The sequence below is a fragment of the Schistocerca gregaria genome, chromosome 2 (assembly GCF_023897955.1).
Source record: "Schistocerca gregaria isolate iqSchGreg1 chromosome 2, iqSchGreg1.2, whole genome shotgun sequence".
Lineage (NCBI taxonomy): Eukaryota > Metazoa > Arthropoda > Insecta > Orthoptera > Acrididae > Schistocerca > Schistocerca gregaria.
In genome coordinates, this window is record NC_064921.1 from 302,718,708 (window position 1) to 302,737,353 (window position 18,646).

General features: G+C 38.4%; 1 protein-coding gene across 1 annotated transcript in view; it reads left to right on the forward strand.

Annotated features, from left to right (window-relative positions):
• LOC126336927 (DNA-directed RNA polymerase I subunit RPA2) overlaps positions 1–18,646 on the forward strand; it is a 200,177-nt gene that overhangs the window by 26,934 nt on the left and 154,597 nt on the right. Inside the window, exons 4-6 of the mRNA XM_050001097.1 lie at positions 1,952–2,191; positions 9,403–9,575; positions 12,515–12,664. Coding sequence (XP_049857054.1) covers positions 1,952–2,191; positions 9,403–9,575; positions 12,515–12,664 — 563 coding nt within the window. The remainder of the gene's footprint in view (positions 1–1,951; positions 2,192–9,402; positions 9,576–12,514; positions 12,665–18,646) is intronic.

Genomic DNA, 18,646 nt, shown 5'->3' on the forward strand with positions numbered 1-18,646 from the left:
TGGATGGAAAGAATATATTGAAACACTCTATGAAGCAGATTGAGAAGGAAGAATCAGTAAATGAAGATGAAAAAGCAGATTTTATCCGAGGTTCAGAGGTAAATACGGCATTGGGAGAACTTAAAAACAACAAAGCATGTGGTGTAGATGGCATTCTGGCAGAAATCTTAAAGAATTATTTAAAAGAAACAGGTGAAAATAAGTTGACCTCTTTTTGCAACTACATCTATGACAAAGGGAATGGCCAGAAAACTTTCTGGTAGGTATAATAGTCACAGTCCCAAAGACTAAAAATCCCAAAAAGAATGAAGACCACAAGACAATCAGCTTAATATCACAGGCAGCAAAAGTAGTTCTTCGAATTCTGAATAGGAGGCTATATGGAATGCTGGAAAAAACACTTGGTGAAGAACAATATGGTTTCATAAGGGGAAAGGGAACATGAGATGCCACTGGACTTCTAAGAACCATCAATGAAAGATACATAGAAAAGGGCAAAGAAGTTTGTGCTGTCTTCATAGACCTCGAAAAGGCCTTTGATAGAGTGCAGTGGGATAAGCTGTTTATCTTGAAAAAGAAGGGAGTAAAGTGGAAGGAGAGAAGATTGTTTGCAAATCTGTACCTTAATCGGAAATCTCGGGTACGAATAGGTTATGGGATTTCTGAAGACAGCAAGATTGGGAGAGGTGTTAGACAGGGCTGCTGTCTCTGTGAGGATAGGTGAGCGGAAAATTAAATGTATAAGATATGCAGATGACATGCAGAAAATTGAGAAATGCTAAATGACCTGAATGAAGTCTGTGCAGCATATGGCATGAAAAATAATAAAAAGAAAATTAAAAGCATGGTCATAGGCCTAAAGAAAAGAAAAATGAAAATTAAGTTGGGGTCAGAAATCATAGAGCAGGTAAGAGCATTCAAGTATTTTGGAAGTTGGATTAAAGAAGACAACAAGATATCAAAGAGAGAATGGCCCTGGCAAAAGAGGCATTTCAAAAGCAGAGATTACTCACAACTAGTTGTGTAAACTGGTTAAGTGCTTAAAATAGAGTGTGGCTTTGTATGGAGCAGAAACGTGGACTTTGAGAAAGCAGGATGAGAAGAGAATTGAAGCTTGTGAAATGTGGATATTGCGTAAAATGGAGAAAATGAGCTGGACTGATAGGAATGAAGAAGTACTGAGGAGAGTTGGAGAAGAACAGAAGATGCTGCTGACGATGAAAAACAGGAAACTACACTGGATAGGCCACAATCTAAAAAGAGATTGCTTTCTAGTAGAGGCAATTGAACATTTCGTTCCACGAAAGAGAGTGAAATGTTGAGATATATGAAGGTCTCTGTATCTCACTAAGCGTTCCTGTTGCCTGTACCTCTAGTTAAATGCCAATAATTTGGTATTATAAAGTATTTCAGTAATACATCTGAAAGAGTTGACTTGAAATATCTAGGAGCATATTGCTTATTTAAGAACAGTTGTAGAAACAGTGTGTTGTGAATTATATTTCAACAAATATTTTAGCGCGCAGTTCCGTACAATATTAATTGTAAATTTTATGGAAATTTCGTAACATCTACTTAGTAAGATATTAAAGCAATTGGATCTCATTTGCACTGTCATGAAGGTTAGCAAATAACTCTTAAAATTCTCTTTAGTGATCTCCTACTTGTCTACTGCAAAGCCATTTGCAAGATGAAGAACAGAAATACTTTTCAATTTGGGCATGATTGTTACTAATTTCTAGTTTTTCCATATATCAGTTACAAATGTGATGTGTATCTGTAGTTTTAAATGCGAGTTTTTCAGATGATGACTTATGCAGTACCCACAAAAATGAACTAAATGTTCTATTTACTAATCTAAGTTTTTTGAAAAGTGTATGCAAGATGTGTGTAGGATTTTTTTTTAATTTCTATAAATTAAGACTTTAAAAAATAATTTTTTGTTTTCCAGTCAGACAGATGCCATTTAGCTCGCCTTTCACCAAAAGAGCTGATAAGTAGAGGCGAACATGCAGAAGAATGGGGAGGTTATTTTGTGGTGAAGGGTCATGAGCGATTAATAAGAATGCTCTTGATGACTCGTAGAAATTACCCCTTGACTGTAGCAAGGACAGGCTGGAAGCAGAGGGGTGTACAGTTTTCAGATCTTGGTGTTATGATTCGGTGTGTAGCAGATGATGAAACAGCCACAGTAAGTACTTTATGATATGGGTATGTTTAGAGTGATTTTTTTGTAGCTCCAATCTTTTGTTGTGCACTGCCTTTGCAATAGAATTACAATTTGGCATTTCTGTTTTAGTTATTTTTTGTGAAGATGAAATGCTTTAACTCTCTTTATTGTGGGAATTGGTTTTAGGTGTAGAAAAAGAACCAAGCTGATAAGTAGGTATCATGCTGTGAGAAATAGTAGGTGCTTTGCTCCTGTGAGTATAGACTTTAATTCTGATACTTGAGGCTGATTTTTTTGGAGCCTCTGTGCCTGAGATTTGGGAAATCAATTTTCTCTTCTTAAAAACAAAGATTCCAGGACTTACCAAGCGGGAAAGCGCCGGTAGACAGGCACAATAAAATAACACACACACACACACACACAAAATTTCTAGCTTTCGCAACCAACGGTTGCTTCTTCAGGAAAGAGGGAAGGAGAGGGAAAGACGAAAGGATGTGGGTTTTAAGGGAGAGGGTAAGGAGTCATTCCAATCCCGGGAGCGGAAAGGACTTACCTTAGGGGGAAAAACGGATAGGTATATACTTGCGCGCGCACACACACACACACACACACACACACACATCCATATCCATCCATACATATACAGACACAAGCAGACATGTCTGTGTGTGTGTGTGTGTGTGTGTGTGTGTGTGTGTGTGTGTGTGTGTGCGCGCGCGCTGCGCGCGCGCGCGAGTGTACACCTGTCCTTTTTTCCCCCTAAGGGAAGTCTTTCTGCTCCCGGGATTGGAATGACTCCTTACCCTCTCCCTCAAAACCCACATCCTTTCGTCTTTACCTCTCCTTCCCTCTTTCCTGAAGAAGCAACCGTCGGTTGCGAAAGCTAGAAATTCTGTGTGTGTGTGTTTGTGTGTTTTATTTATTGTGCCTATCTACCGGCACTTTCCCGCTTGGTAAGTCTTGGAATCTTTGTTTTTAATATATTTTTCCCATGTGGAAGTTTCTTTCTATTTTCCACATGGGAAAAATATATTAAAAACAAAGATTACAAGACTTACGAAGCGGGAAAGCGCCGGTAGATAGGCACAATAAAAAAACACACACAAACACACACACAAAATTTCGAGCTTTCGCAACCGGCCGTTGCTTCGTCAGGAAAAAGGGAAGGAGAAGGAAAGATGAAAGGATGTGGGTTTTAAGGGAGAGGGTAAGGAGTCATTCCAATCCCGGGAGCGGAAACGACTTACCTTAGGGGGAAAAAATAATAGGTATATACTTGCGCGCGCGCGCCCACACACACACACACACACACACACACACACACACACACACACACACACACACACACACACACATCCATACATACATATACAGACACAAGCAGACATATTTAAAGGCAAAGAGTTTGGGCAGAGATGCAGTCGAGGCGGAAGCGCAGAGGTAAAGATGATGATGAATGACTTGTGAGGTATGAGTGGCCGCCACTCGTACCTCACCTGTCATTCAACATCATTACAGACTGGAGCAGAGCTTGAAACAAGATAATTCATCCCAAATGTCTCACTGTTTGAGAAGACTTGGAGAATTGTACTGAGACACTGATAGGGAACAAGAGGAGAAATGGAGAGAGTGAGTGGACATGGTCATATTGGGTTTGATTTGGAAACAGGGATTTGGAGTGCAGAAAACGCAGATAAAGAAGTTATTGTTGTTGTGATCTTCTGGCTGGAGACTGGTTTGATGCAGTTCTCCATGCTACTCTACCTTGTGCAAGCCTCTCCATCTCCAAGTGGCTACTACAACTTACATTCCTCTTAATCTGCTTACTGTATTCATCTCTTGGTCTTCCTCTATGATTTTTACCCACACGCTTCCCTCCACTACTGAATAGGTGATCCCTTGATGTCTCAGAATGTGTCCTACCAACTGATCCCTTCTTTCAGTCAGTTTATGCCACAAATTTCTCTTCTCCCAATTCTATTCAGTACCTCCCATTTAATCTTCATCATTCTTCTGTAGCACGACATTTCAAATGCTTTTCTCATCTTGTCTAAACTATTTATCGCCCATTATACAAATACTTTCAGAAAAGATTTCCTGGCACAAATCTATACTTGATGTGCACAAATTTCTCTTCTTCAGAAATGCTTTTTTTGCCATTTCCAGTCTTCATTTTATAACCTCTCTACTTCAATCATTGTCAGTTATTTTGTTGCCCAAATTGCAGATGTCATCTTCTATTTTAAGTGTCTCATTTCCTAATCCTATTCCCTCAGCATAATTTGTCTACATACCATTATCCTCATTTGCTTTTGTTGATGTTCATCTTATATCCTCCTTTCAAGACACTGTCCATGCCGTTCAGCTACTCTTACAAGTCCTTTGCTGTCTCTGAGAGAATGACAGTGTCATTGGCAAATCTCAAAGATTTTATTTCTTCTCCCTGAACTTCAATTCCTACTCCAAATTTTTCTTTTGTTTCCTTTACTGCTTGCTCAGTATACAGGTTAAATAACATCAGGCATAGGCTACAATCCTGTCTCACTCCCTTCTCAACTACTGCTTCTCTTGTGTGCCCCTCGACTCATAACTGCCATCTGGTTTCTACATCTACATCCATACTCCACAAGCCACCTGACGGTGTGTGGCAGAGGGTACCCTGAGTACCTCTATCGGTTCTCCCTTCTATTCCAGTCTCGTATTGTACGTGGAAAGAAGGATTGTCGGTATGCTTCTGTGTGGGCTCTAATCTCTCTGATTTTATCCTCATGGTCTCTTCGTGAGATATACGTAGGAGGGAGCAATAAACTGCTTGACTCATCGGTGAAGGTATGTTCTCGAAACTTTAACAAAAGCCCGTACCGAGCTACTGAGCGTCTCTCCTGCAGAGTCTTCCACTGGAGTTTATCTATCATCTCCGTAATGCTTTCACGATTACTAAATGATCCTGTAACGAAGCGCGCTGCTCTCCGTTGGATCTTCTCTATCTCTTCTATCAACCCTATCTGGTGCGGATCCCACACTGCTGAGCAGTATTCAAGCAGTGGGCGAACAAGCGTACTGTAACCTACTTCCTTTGTTGTCGGATTGCATTTCCTTAGGATTCTTCCAATGAATCTCAGTCTGGCATCTGCTTTACCGACGATCAACTTTATATGATCATTCCATTTTAAATCACTCCTAATGCGTACTCCCAGATAATTTATGGAATTAACTGTTTCCAGTTGCTGGCCTGCTATTTTGTAGCTAAATGATAAGGGACCTATCTTCCTATGTATTCACAGCACATTACACTTGTCTACATTGAGATTCAATTGCCATTCTGTGCAAATCGTAAATAACCTTTCACTCCTTGTATTTTACCCCTACCACCTTTGAAATTTGATGAGAATATTCCATTCAACATTGTCAAAAGCTTTCTCTAAGTATAAAAATGTTATAAATGTTGGTTTGTCTTCCCTTAATCTATCTTCTGTGAGAAGTCATAGAATCAGTATTGCCACGCTTGTTCCTAAATTTCTCCAGAATCCAATCTGATATTCTCCGAAGTTGGCTTTTACTAGTTTTTCCATTCTTCTGTAAAGAATTCATGTTAGTATTTTGCAGCTGTGACTTATTAAACTGATAGTTCAGCAATTTTCACACCTGCCAGTAACTATTTTCTTTGGAATTATAATTATTATACTCTTCTTGAAGTCTGAGAGTATTTTGTCTGCCTCATATATCTCACTCACCAGATGGAGGAGTTTACTCATGGTCAGCTCTCCTGAGGCTATCAGTAGCTCTAATGGAACATGTTCTATTCCTGGGGCCTTGTTTCGACAGGTTTTTAAATGCTCTGTCAAATTCTTCACACAGTATCATATCTCCCATCTCATCTTCAGCTGCATCCTCTTCCATTTCCACAATATTGCCCTCAAGTGCATCTCCTTTGTTTAGATCCTCTGTATACTCCTTCCACATTTCTGTTTTCCCTTCTGTACTTAGGATTAATTTTTCATATGAGCTCTTGATATTCAGACAGGTGATTCTCTTTTCTCCAAAAGTATCTTTAATTTTACTGTAGGCTACATCTACCTTCCCTCTAGTGATATATGCTTCAACATCTTTATATTTCTCCTCTAGCCACTCCTGCTTAGCCATTTTGCACTTCATATCCATCTCATGTTTTAGACATTTGTATTCCCTTTTGCCTGATCCATTTACTGCACTTTCATATTTTTTTGCCTTTCATCAATTAAATTCAATATCTCTTGTGTTACCCAAGGATTTCTACGAGCCACTGTCTTTTCGCCTACTTATTCCTCTGCTGCCTTCACTCTTTCATCCCTTAAAGGTAACAATTCTCCTTCTAGTGTATTCCTTTCGCCTCTTCTTGTCAGTCATTCCATACTGCTCCCCCTGAAACAATCTACAACCTCTGGTTTGTTCAGTTTATCCAGGTCCCATCTCCTTAAATTCCACCTTTTTGCAGTTTCTTCAGTTTTAATCTACAGTTCATAACCATATATCCTTAATGGAATTCTTGTTATTATCAGGATTTTGTACCAAAAGTTTTTCTCATTGACACTTCATGCAAGTGATAAACAGATTCCAGTTATGACAATATTATAAGATAAATCAAAAACAAAAAGTAACAAAAAAATATGATTTAAAATTTCCAAATAAGAAAACTGTATGTGTAATTACTGATACAAATGAATACCTATTACTAACTACATACATGTTTGTGGCAAATATTTGTGAGCCAGTTTATCTGTCCAAGAATGTTCATAATCTTATTTTTGATTCATTTAATCAAGTTTTTGTTATTGTACACATTTGTTCCGTATTATTCTGGGTAGATACACATTGATGGTTCTGATAGCATTTTCTACAAGTCATTTTCTTGTCCATGCCCTTTGAATTGATTGGTGAACTGTTATTGACTAGCATGAGGTCCAGTTTTGCAAAAAAATATTTAATTGCTTAAAATTAAACACAGTAATTAAGAGCAGATTAATTAGTGACTCGAGGGGAAAATTGAAATATTTCATGAACAGCTCCTGTTAGCTAAGTACATGGAATGAAATGTCAAGACATTAATCTCTCAAGACCTAGGTTTTTGTGTACAGCAAGTTACATTGGTGTGATATTTGATTTTTAAAATATGTTTTATAGAATCATCTATTAAATTAGGACATTATGAGAACAGCAGACCCTAGGAAGACAAATCAGATGTCAAAGAGTTTCTCTTCAAGGCCTAGCTATTTTGCATTTAAATGCTACATTGGTGCGATAATTATCAAAATGGTTTGCAGACACTAGGTTTCAAAGAGTCGCTTTGCAAGTCGTAGCTATTTTACACATAAAAGTTACATTGGTGTGGTATTGGTCAAAATGGTTTCCTTTGAATCAGGTACTAAATCAAGGACATTTTGAGAGTAGAAGATGCTGGAAAAGTATATGTGGTATCAAAAATATCATATTCTTAGAAAAGTCAAATGATTTTTGAAATGATTTGCCTAAAAGTAAGAAATAAAGTGTGTTTGATAGAAATTGGACTTGCCTTTCAATGATTCTCAAAATTGGGTACTGCAAGTGAGGTGCTTCAGATGTTTCTCTAATCTGTTTTATTTCTTGTGTTTGGACAAATTGCTTCACAAAACATGTGACCAATTCTTTTCCAATGCCTTCTCTTGGGATGTTGTTTTTAATTTTGGTCAACTCACATTTTTCCTTCTTCCTACTCATTTCCCCTACAAGCCAAACCCAAATTATTGCTCCAGTGTTTCTCTTGGAAACTTCCTCAAACTGCTTCTTTCTTTAACTCTGAAACAAATGAGTGGCGCAGCGGTTAGCACACTGGACTCACATTCTGGGGGACAACGGTCCAAATCTACACTTGACAATCTTAATTTACGTTTTCTGTGGTTACCCTAAATCGCTCCAGGCAGATGCTTGGATAGTCACTTTGAGGAGTGCACTGCTGATTTTAATCCCTGTTCTTGCAACAATTGGAGCTTGTGCTCTGCCTCTAATGATATCATTGTTGATGCAATGTTAAATCCTAATTTTCCTTCCTTCCTTTCTACATCTACATCTACATCTAAAATTACATCTACTCTGTGCAAACTACTGTGAGGTGTATGGCAGAGGGTATGTCCCATTGTACCAGTTACTAGGGTTTCTTCCTGTTCCATTCATGTATGGAGCATAGGAAGAATGATTGTTTCAAAGTTTCTGCACGTGCAGTAATTGTTCTTATCTTATCCACACGATTCCTATGTGAGTGACACGTAGAAGGTTGTGTATATTTCTAGAGTCATCACTTAATGCCGATTCTTGATATTTTGTTAATAGACTTTCTTGGGATAGTTTGTCTATCTTGAGGAGACTTCCAGTTCACTTCCTTCAATATCTCTGTGACACTCTCCCACTGATTAAATGAACCTGTCACCATTTGTGCTGCTCTTCTCTGTATACATTCAATATCCCCTGTTAATCTTATCTAGTATGGGTCCCACACACTTGAGCAATATTCTAGAAGCTGTCGCATGAGTGATTTGTAAGCAATCTATTTGTTAGACTGATTGCACTTCCTCAGATTTCTACCAGTAAACTGAAGTCTACCACTTGCTTTAGCTGTGACTGAACCTTTGTGATTATTCCATTTCATATCCATACAAAGTGTTATACCAAGGTATTTGTATGAGTTGGCTGATTCCACCTATGACTCATTGATATTATAGTCATAGGACATTGTTTTGTCTTTTGAGTTGCACAGTTTTAAATTTCGGAACATTTAAAGCAAGTTGCAAATCTCTGCATCATGTTGAAATCTTATCAAGATCTACTGAATATTTATGCTGCTTCTCTCAGATACAACCTTCCTGTACCATAGTATATATTTGTTTACAGTATATTTCACATACATTACTCTATCTTCTGATTAAATCTGACTCCATTGCGATTGAAACATCTTTTGGAAGCTTAGAATCATGTGTGCTTGTTCTTTGAATCTTTTGTTTTCTGACTTGCCAGTGAATTGTTATTGTTCGCAATGTCAACACATCTCCGTTTCAATTATTTTTACCAAAAGGAGTTGCTTTCCTGTTGTATTTATCTCAGTGATCAGTTTATGAACATTTTTCAACAAAGACAGACATCAAAATATTTTGCTAGTTCTTTCATTTGCTATTATCTGTTTTATTTGGTGTGCTGACTAATTTTTAATCCTGTTTTCTTCACAGAACAATGTGTTACATTATGTAACAGATGGAACAGCAAAGCTGATGTTCAGTGCAAGAAAAAATCTTTACTATGCACCAGTTGTCCTAATTCTTAAAAGTTTGCTAGATGTGACAGATGAATATATTTACCAACAACTTATAAAAGGCTATGAAGATGACCTGTATTACAAAGGGTATGCAAGTTTTTATTGTTTTTTGCCGTATCATTTGTATTAGAAAGAATAATTTTGGAAACTCAAGAGTATTAAAAATAACTCTATTGGTCATAACATTGCATGGAATATGAAATACATTCTAAGTATGACTCCAGTGGTGCACTCTACCTCTGTTTGTAAGTACCTTAACACCAAAAAGTTCAGCCACATTGGGTTTAAGGAGAAGGGAGCTGTAATGCTGAAGTTGATGTCAGGGAGGGGGTCAATAATGAAGATTCTTATGAAAGAATTGAAAAAGCAAGTACTAAACTGAAATTAATTTTTTACTATCATTTTCATCTTCGCAAGTTTTCACTCTAAGGAGGAACACCTGCTGGATGTAAGAGATTTGCAATGAGATGGCAGTAAACTTAAAACATGTTAAAAGACAAGCTGTTATTGGTTAACAGCAAAGTAGACACTGAGCATAGAACAAAAATGCATTCTGTGCAGGATAATTGGATAACATTTGATGAAAAATAGAAATCTTACAAGTAATGGACAAATGGCTCTTTCTATTCCTGTGTGTATACCCTTCTCTCTCTCTCATCTTATTCTAATGATCCCTATCTAACGTATATGATGGTGACAGGAGAAGTGTTAAAGAGTCTTTCTTGAGTAAAAGTTCATTTAAATTTACCCATCTGGGTTCTGTGAGAACATTACCACCTTTCTTCCTATTACCCTTTAATATGCACTGTACTGATTTGTTGAGATTCTAGTAGTACCTTTCACATTTCGTTTTATGTATATTGTAAAAAGCTTCAATTAGTGGTCACATTTCATGTGGATATACATTCCATTTTCCATCCCAAAATCAAGAGGGTACAGTATCTTATTTTTCAGCTGCTTTTTCTCCCCCTAATTAAGAGTTTATTGGCAACTACGGTTGACTATTACACCAGAAATCATTGGTTGCAGCCAGCCGTCATGATTACAGTGCACTTTAGTGTGTGTGTGTGGGGTGGGGGGGGGGGGGGGGGGAGGTCGTTGGTGGGGGTGGAGGTAGCTCGGAAGTTTAGAGATCGACCAGGAATTACAGCTGGATGCATCAATTATTTATCAAGTGAACTAACCACACAGTTATGGGCTACTTTTAAGACTGATCATTGCCAGACTGTAGGTGTCTACAAACTTGGTCACATGTTTGGTGGACATGGTGAAACACAGCAACACCAGCTTACTTCAATAAAGGTATCATTTTGGTTATGTTTTGCAGCAGATCGTTGTAACTGTATTACAAAGTTGACATTAACTTTGCAGAATTTGATAAGACTATTTTGTACATACTTGTCAGTATACTGTAGTAGTCATATGCTTATTGCACAGGTATTCTGTAAAGTAGTGGCCGTGAGTCTGTGGCACAATTTAAAACTGAAATCGGAAAATTATCCCCTGATCTATTTTCATGTTTTGTTTCTTGTAAAGCCTAGTTTACACGACGACACTAGGTTGCAGGCACCTGTGCTACCGGCCACTGCGCGTGCGCTCTGCGCTTTTGCACAACTCGTTGGTGAAACTAAACACTTTCGGCGTGTTCCAATTTTGGCGACACTAGTTACATGAGTTTTGAGGTTGTGTGTGTTCGTAGAGTCTAGGCAAACTGAAATATGAAGTGGGGAGTGGGGAGTTACATGAGTTTTGAGGTTGTGTGTGTTCGTAGAGTGTAGGCAAACTGAAATATGAAGTGGGGACTGGTGAATAATGTTCACTTTTTGGATATCTATGCTTTGCATAGGTGTTTGTGGGATTTCAGTGATGACGATTACAAAAATAAGCAACATATTGCTGCCGCTGAGACCATCATGTGTGATCATAACATAGATGCTTTGACAGTATCTGAGGTGCAGGGTAAAATTTATAGAGTTAGCAGCACATATATAACTGAATTAAGAAAAATACAACCAAGTGTAATTCTAGCTGTGGCAATGTTCTCATCCACAAGATGGCCAATTCTTTGTTAAGGAATATTGTTGACAGGAGGGAAGGCTATACCAATTCACAAAGCTGCATTCTTTATTCAATATCGATCTATTTAAAACGTCACTGCAGCGCTCCCCATTCACATATGTTAGAATTTTGAAATATTGCCACTGTACAGATCTATCTTCAAGAGAGTAGTTTGTAAACCATTCTCTTCTTAATGTGGCCTTCTTTGAATAATTATTGTTGTCAATGTTAATTATTACTGTTAATGTTAATAACAATTGGTGTTAATGCAATAGCGTCATAACCAACTAAAACCGTATCTTACAGCATGCCTAGTGTTCTCGATTGTAATGCGCGTAATATCACATGTAATGTCAGTTCTAGTGATAGTGCTTCATGCATTACCGTACCTTTATTCCTTATCGCATAAATAACTTTATTTATAAGAAACGTGAACAGTTCTGGTGATGTTCTAAGATAATTAAAAGAACTTCTTGGATCTTCTGCTATAAATTATTTCGGCAAGGATGCTGAGCAACTGAGCTTACATCTTTTCTTTATCCAGTCACGAATCGAAACACGTTTCTTTTTTTTTTTCTTATGCAATGATTCCACACAACAAACTTTAACTACATCACAACTCGTGCAACGTGCAGCTGCCAAAATTTTCATTTCAGGCACGACTCGGGGACCCACAAAACGATGAAACTGAAGTGTATACTAGTGTCACTTCATATATGAAACCATTTGCGAGCAACTCATTCCACGCAACAAGTGGCACAACCCAATGTCGTCGTGTAGACAAGGCTTAAGCTATAGATAGGGACAGAATGAAATTATTTTATAACCAATTTTGGTGTTTCATTTTGCAGGTTTCAGTGTTATTTACTTATTAATTATAGTTTTCTTGTGCATTAAAACAAGAAACCATGTGTAGTGGTTACTGTTTTCATAGCATTCGTTCAACTTCTGTGTTTTTCCATCCACAGATGTATTAAGAAAATGCTGCTTTCTGTCCATGAAGAGGGATATCATACACATTCAGAGGTCAGAGACTACATAGGGAGCACATTCAGAGTCAAGATGTATGAGGTTCCACCATGGGGTACAAATGCAGATGTTTGTGATCACATTTTAAAGTGAGTTTGGGTTGTTCTCCTTTCTATCACTTTCTTTTGCAAGGTGTTCTTAGCTTTGTGTAATATAAAAATTTTGCAATGCTTGTACACTTTAATGTTTCTCTGATACTGTATTTATCATTAATTAAAGTTTTGTTGCTCAGGCTTCTTAAGCTCACATAATTGCATTGTTAGCTGCAACAGGTAGAAGACATGCTTTATTGGTGCTGCACGTTTTAGCCATTTTCACCAAGATAAAGTCACACTGCACTGTTCTTCTTCGGCACAATAGTGTAGAAATGTGCTCAGAATCAGCGAAGTTAAATCTATGCAGTATGTACGTTTGTTTACATTTAAAAGCTGGTTTCAGAATTTTCCTTTGTGTGGGACCACTTGTACAAAAACCCTGTGCCAAATTGAAGTTCTAGATTCTCTTCTTTTACTGATCGCATTGCTTCCGCATAATCTTTCATTGATTGGATCGATACCTGTTTGTATTGTGACATACTGTGAAATTTCAAACATTCACAAGTGCTGCAATAAAGTCACACTGTTATTGTCAGTTACAAGCTTAAACTTATTGCACTCTTTTAAAATTTGTGTGAACAGTAGGCGTATCCACATTCAAAATAATCGTACTCTAATTTCATTTTATAATTATGAGAGAAACAGGTTATTTTTTAGAATATTTGGATGCTTACAAAACTATATTTTCCTAAGTCAACAGTACGAGTGTTTTGCATACGTAATTTATTTTGTAGCAGATCAGTGGTTGTGATTCACAGTTCTGCCAAGAATACATCATCCCTAAATTTAATTGTGTATCAAAGCAAATAAACATGCATTTTTGAGAATTTTCAGATGCTACCAGTGTCCTTTGCGTAGTCAATGAGCAATTTCTAGTAAACTGGCGTTTGTGATTTAGTTGCTGTAGCAGATGTACCAACTAACCTATTGTAAATAAAATAGAAAGAAACTTCCACATGGGAAAAATATAATAAAAACAAAGATTCCAAGACTTACCAAGCGGGAAAGCGCCGGCAGACAGGCACATGAACAAAACACACAAACACACACACAGAATTACTAGCTTTCGCAACCGATGGTTGCTTCTTCAGGAAGGAGAGGGAAAGACGAAAGGATGTGGGTTTTAAGGGAGAGGGTAAGGTGTCATTCCAATCCTGGGAGCGGAAAGACTTCCCTTAGGGGAAAAAAAGGACAGGTGTACACTCGCGCGCACGCGCACACACACACACACACACACACACACACACACACACACATATCCATCCGCACATACACAGACACAAGCAGACATATTTTTCCGCTCCCGGGATTGGAATGACTCCTTACCCTCTCCCTTAAAACCCACATCCTTTCGTCTTTCCCTCTCCTTCCTGAAGAAGCAACCATCGGTTGCGAAAGCTAGTAATTCTGTGTGTGTGTTTGTGTGTTTTGTTCATGTGCCTGTCTGCCGGTGCTTTCCCACTTGGTAAGTCTTGGAATCTTTGTTTTTATTATAACTAACCTATTGTGTTACATCTAGTTTTCCCTTTGAGGAGTAGCCCTATATATTATCTACCTCTATCATAAATAATAATATCTTGATGAGATAAAAGAAATTATTCAGGTAGTTAAAGGAAGACGAAAATTTAATAGTCATAGCAGACTGGAATTTGATAGTAGGAAGTGGAGGAGAAGGAAAAATAGCAGGTGAATATGCACTGGGAGAAGGAATGAAAGAGGAAGTCGTCTTGTAGAATTTTGCACAGACATAATTTAATCATAACTAATTCTTGGTTTAAGAATCACGAAAAAGGGTTTTGTACACGGAAGAGACTTGGAGACACTGAAAGGTCACAGAGTGATAATATAATGGTAAGACAGAGATTTAGGAATTAGATTTTAAATTGTAAGATATTTCTGGAGGCAGTTGTGGACTTTGGCCACAATTTATTGGTTACGAACTGTAGATTAAAACTGAAGGAACTGCAAAAAAGGAGGAATTTAATAAGATGGGACCTGGATAAATTTAAAGAACCAGAGGTTGTAGATAGTTTCGGTGGGAGCTTTAGGGAATGGTTGATAAGAACAGGGGAAGGGAATACAGTAGAAGAAGAATGGGTAGCTTTGAGAGATGAAATAGTGAAGGCAGCAGAGAATCAAATAGGCAAAAAGCCGGGGGCTAGTAGAAGTCCTTGCGTAACACTAGAGATATTGAATTTAATTGCTGAAAGGAAAAAAAATACGAAAGTGCAGTAAATGGATCAGGCAAAAGGGAATACAAATGTCTAAAACATGAGATGGATAGGAAGTGCAAAATGGCTAAGCAGGATTGGCTAGAGGAGAAATGTAAAGATGTAGAAACATATATCACAAGGGGAAAGATAGATGCAGCCTACAGGAAAATTAAAGAGACCTTTGGAGAAAAAAGAATCACCTGTCTGAATATCAAGAGCTCGTATGGAAAACCAGTCCTAAGTACAGAAGTGAAAGCAGAAAGGTGGAAGGAGTATACATAGGACCTATACAAGGGAGATGCACTTGAGGGCAATATCGTGGAAAAGGAAGAGGACGTAGCTGAAGATGAGATGGGAGATGTGATACGGTGTGAAGAATTTGACAGAGCACTGAAAGACCTGAATTGAAACAAGGCCCTGGGAATAGACAGCATTCCATTAGAGCTACTGATAGCCTCCGGAGAGGTAGCCATGACTAAACTCTTCCATCTGGTGAGAGAAATGTATGAGACAGTCAAAATACTCTGAGACTTCAAGAAGAGTATAATAATTCTAATTCCAAAGAAAGCAGTTACTGACAGGTGTGAAAATTACTGAACTATCAGTTTAATAAGTTATGGTTGCAAAATACTAACATGAATTCTTTACAGAAGAGTGGAAAAACTGGTAGAAGCCAACTTCGGTGATGATCAGATTGGATTCTGGAGAAATTTAGGAACAAGCGTGGCAAAATTGATTCTGTGACTTCTCATAGATGAGAGGTTAAGGAAAGACAAACCAACATTTATAACATTTGTAGACTTAGAGAAAGCTTTTGACAATGTTGAGTGGAATATTCTCTTTCAAATTCCAAAGGTGGTAGGGGTAAAATACAGGGAGCGAAAGGCTATTTAGAATTTGTACAGAAGCCAGATGGCAGTTGTAAGAGTGAAGGGGCATGAAAGAGAAGCGAGTGAGACGGTGTTGTAGCCTATCCCTGACAGTATGGACAGTATCTTGAATGGAGGGTATAAGATGAACATCAACAAAACCAAAATGAGGATAATGGAATGTAGTCAAATTAAATCAGGTTATACTGAGGGAACTGAATTAGGAAATGAGGCACTTAAAGCAGTAGATGACTTCTGCTATTTGGGGAACAAAATAATTGCTGATGATCGAAGTAGAGGGGTTATAAAATGAAGACTGGAAACGACAAAATAAATAAATAAATAAATTTCTGAAGGGAGAAATTTATGAACATTGAGTATAAATTTGTGCCATGAAGTTTTTTCTGAAAGTATTTATGTGGAGTGTAGCCATGTATCATGTATAGAAACATGGGCGATAAATAGTTTAGACAGGAAGACAATAGAAGCATTTGAAATGTGGTGCTACAGAAGAATGCTGAAGGATTAGTTGGTTAGATGACATAACTACTGAGGAAGTACCGAATGGAATTCTGGAGAAGAGAAATTTGTGTCATAACCTGACTAGAAGAAGGGATCAGTAGGTAGGACACATTCTGAGACATCAAGGGCTCACAAATTCAGTATTGGAGGGAAGCGTGTCGGATAAAAATCTTAGAGAGAGACAAAGAGATTAATACAGTAAGCAGACTTAGAGGGATGTAAGTTGCAGTAGTTACTCAGAGATGAAATGTCTTGTGCAGGATAGAGTAGCATGGACAACTACATCAAACTAGTCTTTGGACTGAATACCACCACGAGCACCACCACCACCACCACCACCACCACCACCACCACCACCACCACCACAACAACACTGTAAATAAACATGTATTCGAGTTTCCAAACATCTATAATTAACATCAAAACATTTTAGGCAACTAGTAATTTTTACAGCAGCTATTCATGTTGCCCTAATAAAAATATAATTTTGTGTATTTGCTTCAATTGTTATATGGCGCCAGCAACTTTTTAGCTCAACAGATTAAGTGGGTTTAATTTAAAATTATTTTGTCAGTGTCTCGTAATACATTGCACCAGCCAAAATACAGCCCCTCTGTGAATGCTGTTCTTGAACACAGAATGAATTGGTTGGCATTTGTAAGCAGCTGGAATTTGCCCTGACTACTGTAAAACTATTGGCAGCTGCTGTGAATTGGTGTGTTGGAGGAGCTCCCAAGAGTCGTGTACCTGAGATATTAATATCAGATGAACATGAAGTACTATCCTCTCCTGTAGATCCTGTGTCCTCTGCAGAAAGTACAGGATCTGTCTTTACTCTTTCACTTGATTGTGAGTGGCATGTCAGTGGTAGAACTCACCATCCTGTAAAGGGTGGATGGGGCCTGGGAGGACTCAGGATGTTGTACCAATCTCTCTAACCAACAAGTTTGAGGTGCTCTCTGTCATGGAAACAAGCTCAGTCAGTGGGACTCACTTCACCTGTTATGGGGAAACCTGTTCTGTCTGGTGTCAAGAGGCACAAACACAAAAGGGTAGGGAACTATTAATCGGTGACAGTTCAAATGTACAGCAAATGATGGTACTGCTTATGGAAATGGCAGCAAGGGACAGGTAAGGACACCAGGTGCACTCAGTTTGTATGCCTGGGGACCTCGCTCAGCACATTGAAGAGTCTATTCTATAATCCATTGAGGGAATAGCATGCAAACAACTGCAGATTGTGGCACACATTGGAACAAATGATTTCCGTCGTCAGGGCTCTGAGGTCACATTTGTCATTCCAGCCTGAGGTCATACTCAAGTCAATCCAGCAACTGGCAGAGAAGATTGAGAAGACAGCCTTGCACATGGAGTTTCAACAAAGCTCACAATTTGCAGCATTGTCCCCAGAATCGATTATGCCCCTTTGGTTCTGAGTCAAATGGTAAGACTTACCCAGAGACTTCGAAGGTTCTGTCACAAACTATGACTTCCTGGACTTGCGTCATAGAGTTGAGAACTGTAGAGTCCCCCTAAATGAGTCAGCTGTGCAATACACATCAGACGCTGTTACTCAGGTAGCTGACTGTTCGGGCTACACACAAGGGTTTCTTAGATTACGTGACTCTCCATCTACTCCATATTACGGTAGCTGTAGGAAATCCTGAAGTACCAGTGAAAGATAGAAAGAAATGCCTCCTGCAGATGAGAGTATTAAAATCCTACTGGTAAACTGCCAAAGCATTCACATCAAAGTGCCAGAGTTTGAAGCACTCATGAAAAGCATTGAAGCTCACATAATACTAAGTACAGAAAGCTGGTTGAAACCTGAAACTGATAGCAGTGAGACTTTCGGGGAAAATTTAAGTGTGTATTGCAAGGATAGGCAGATGGGAAATGGAGGTGATGTATTTGTCACAATAAACAAGAAACTCAAATCCACTGAGATAGAAATTGAAGCTGCATGTGAGATTCTTTGGGCAAGACTAAGTGTCAGAGGTAGGACTAAAATGATGGTTGGCTCCTTCTATCGCCCACCAGACTCATCTGATGTAAGTGAAAACTGTAGAGAAAACCTCAGTTCACTTGCATGCAAGTTCTTCAATCATACTGTAAACATTGGTGGAGACTTTAATCATCCAACAGTTAATTGGGGAAATTACAGTTTTGTTAGTGGGCATGATAGGACAATCTGTGAAACAGTGCTAAATGCCCTATCTGAAAACTACCTAGAACATCTAGTTTGGAACCCCACTCATGATAGAAACATTTTGGCTCTAATAGCAACAGACAGACTGGACCTGTTTGAGGACGTCCACTTCAAAAAGGCTATCAGTAACCTTGACAGGGTTGTGGCAACGATGATTACCAAA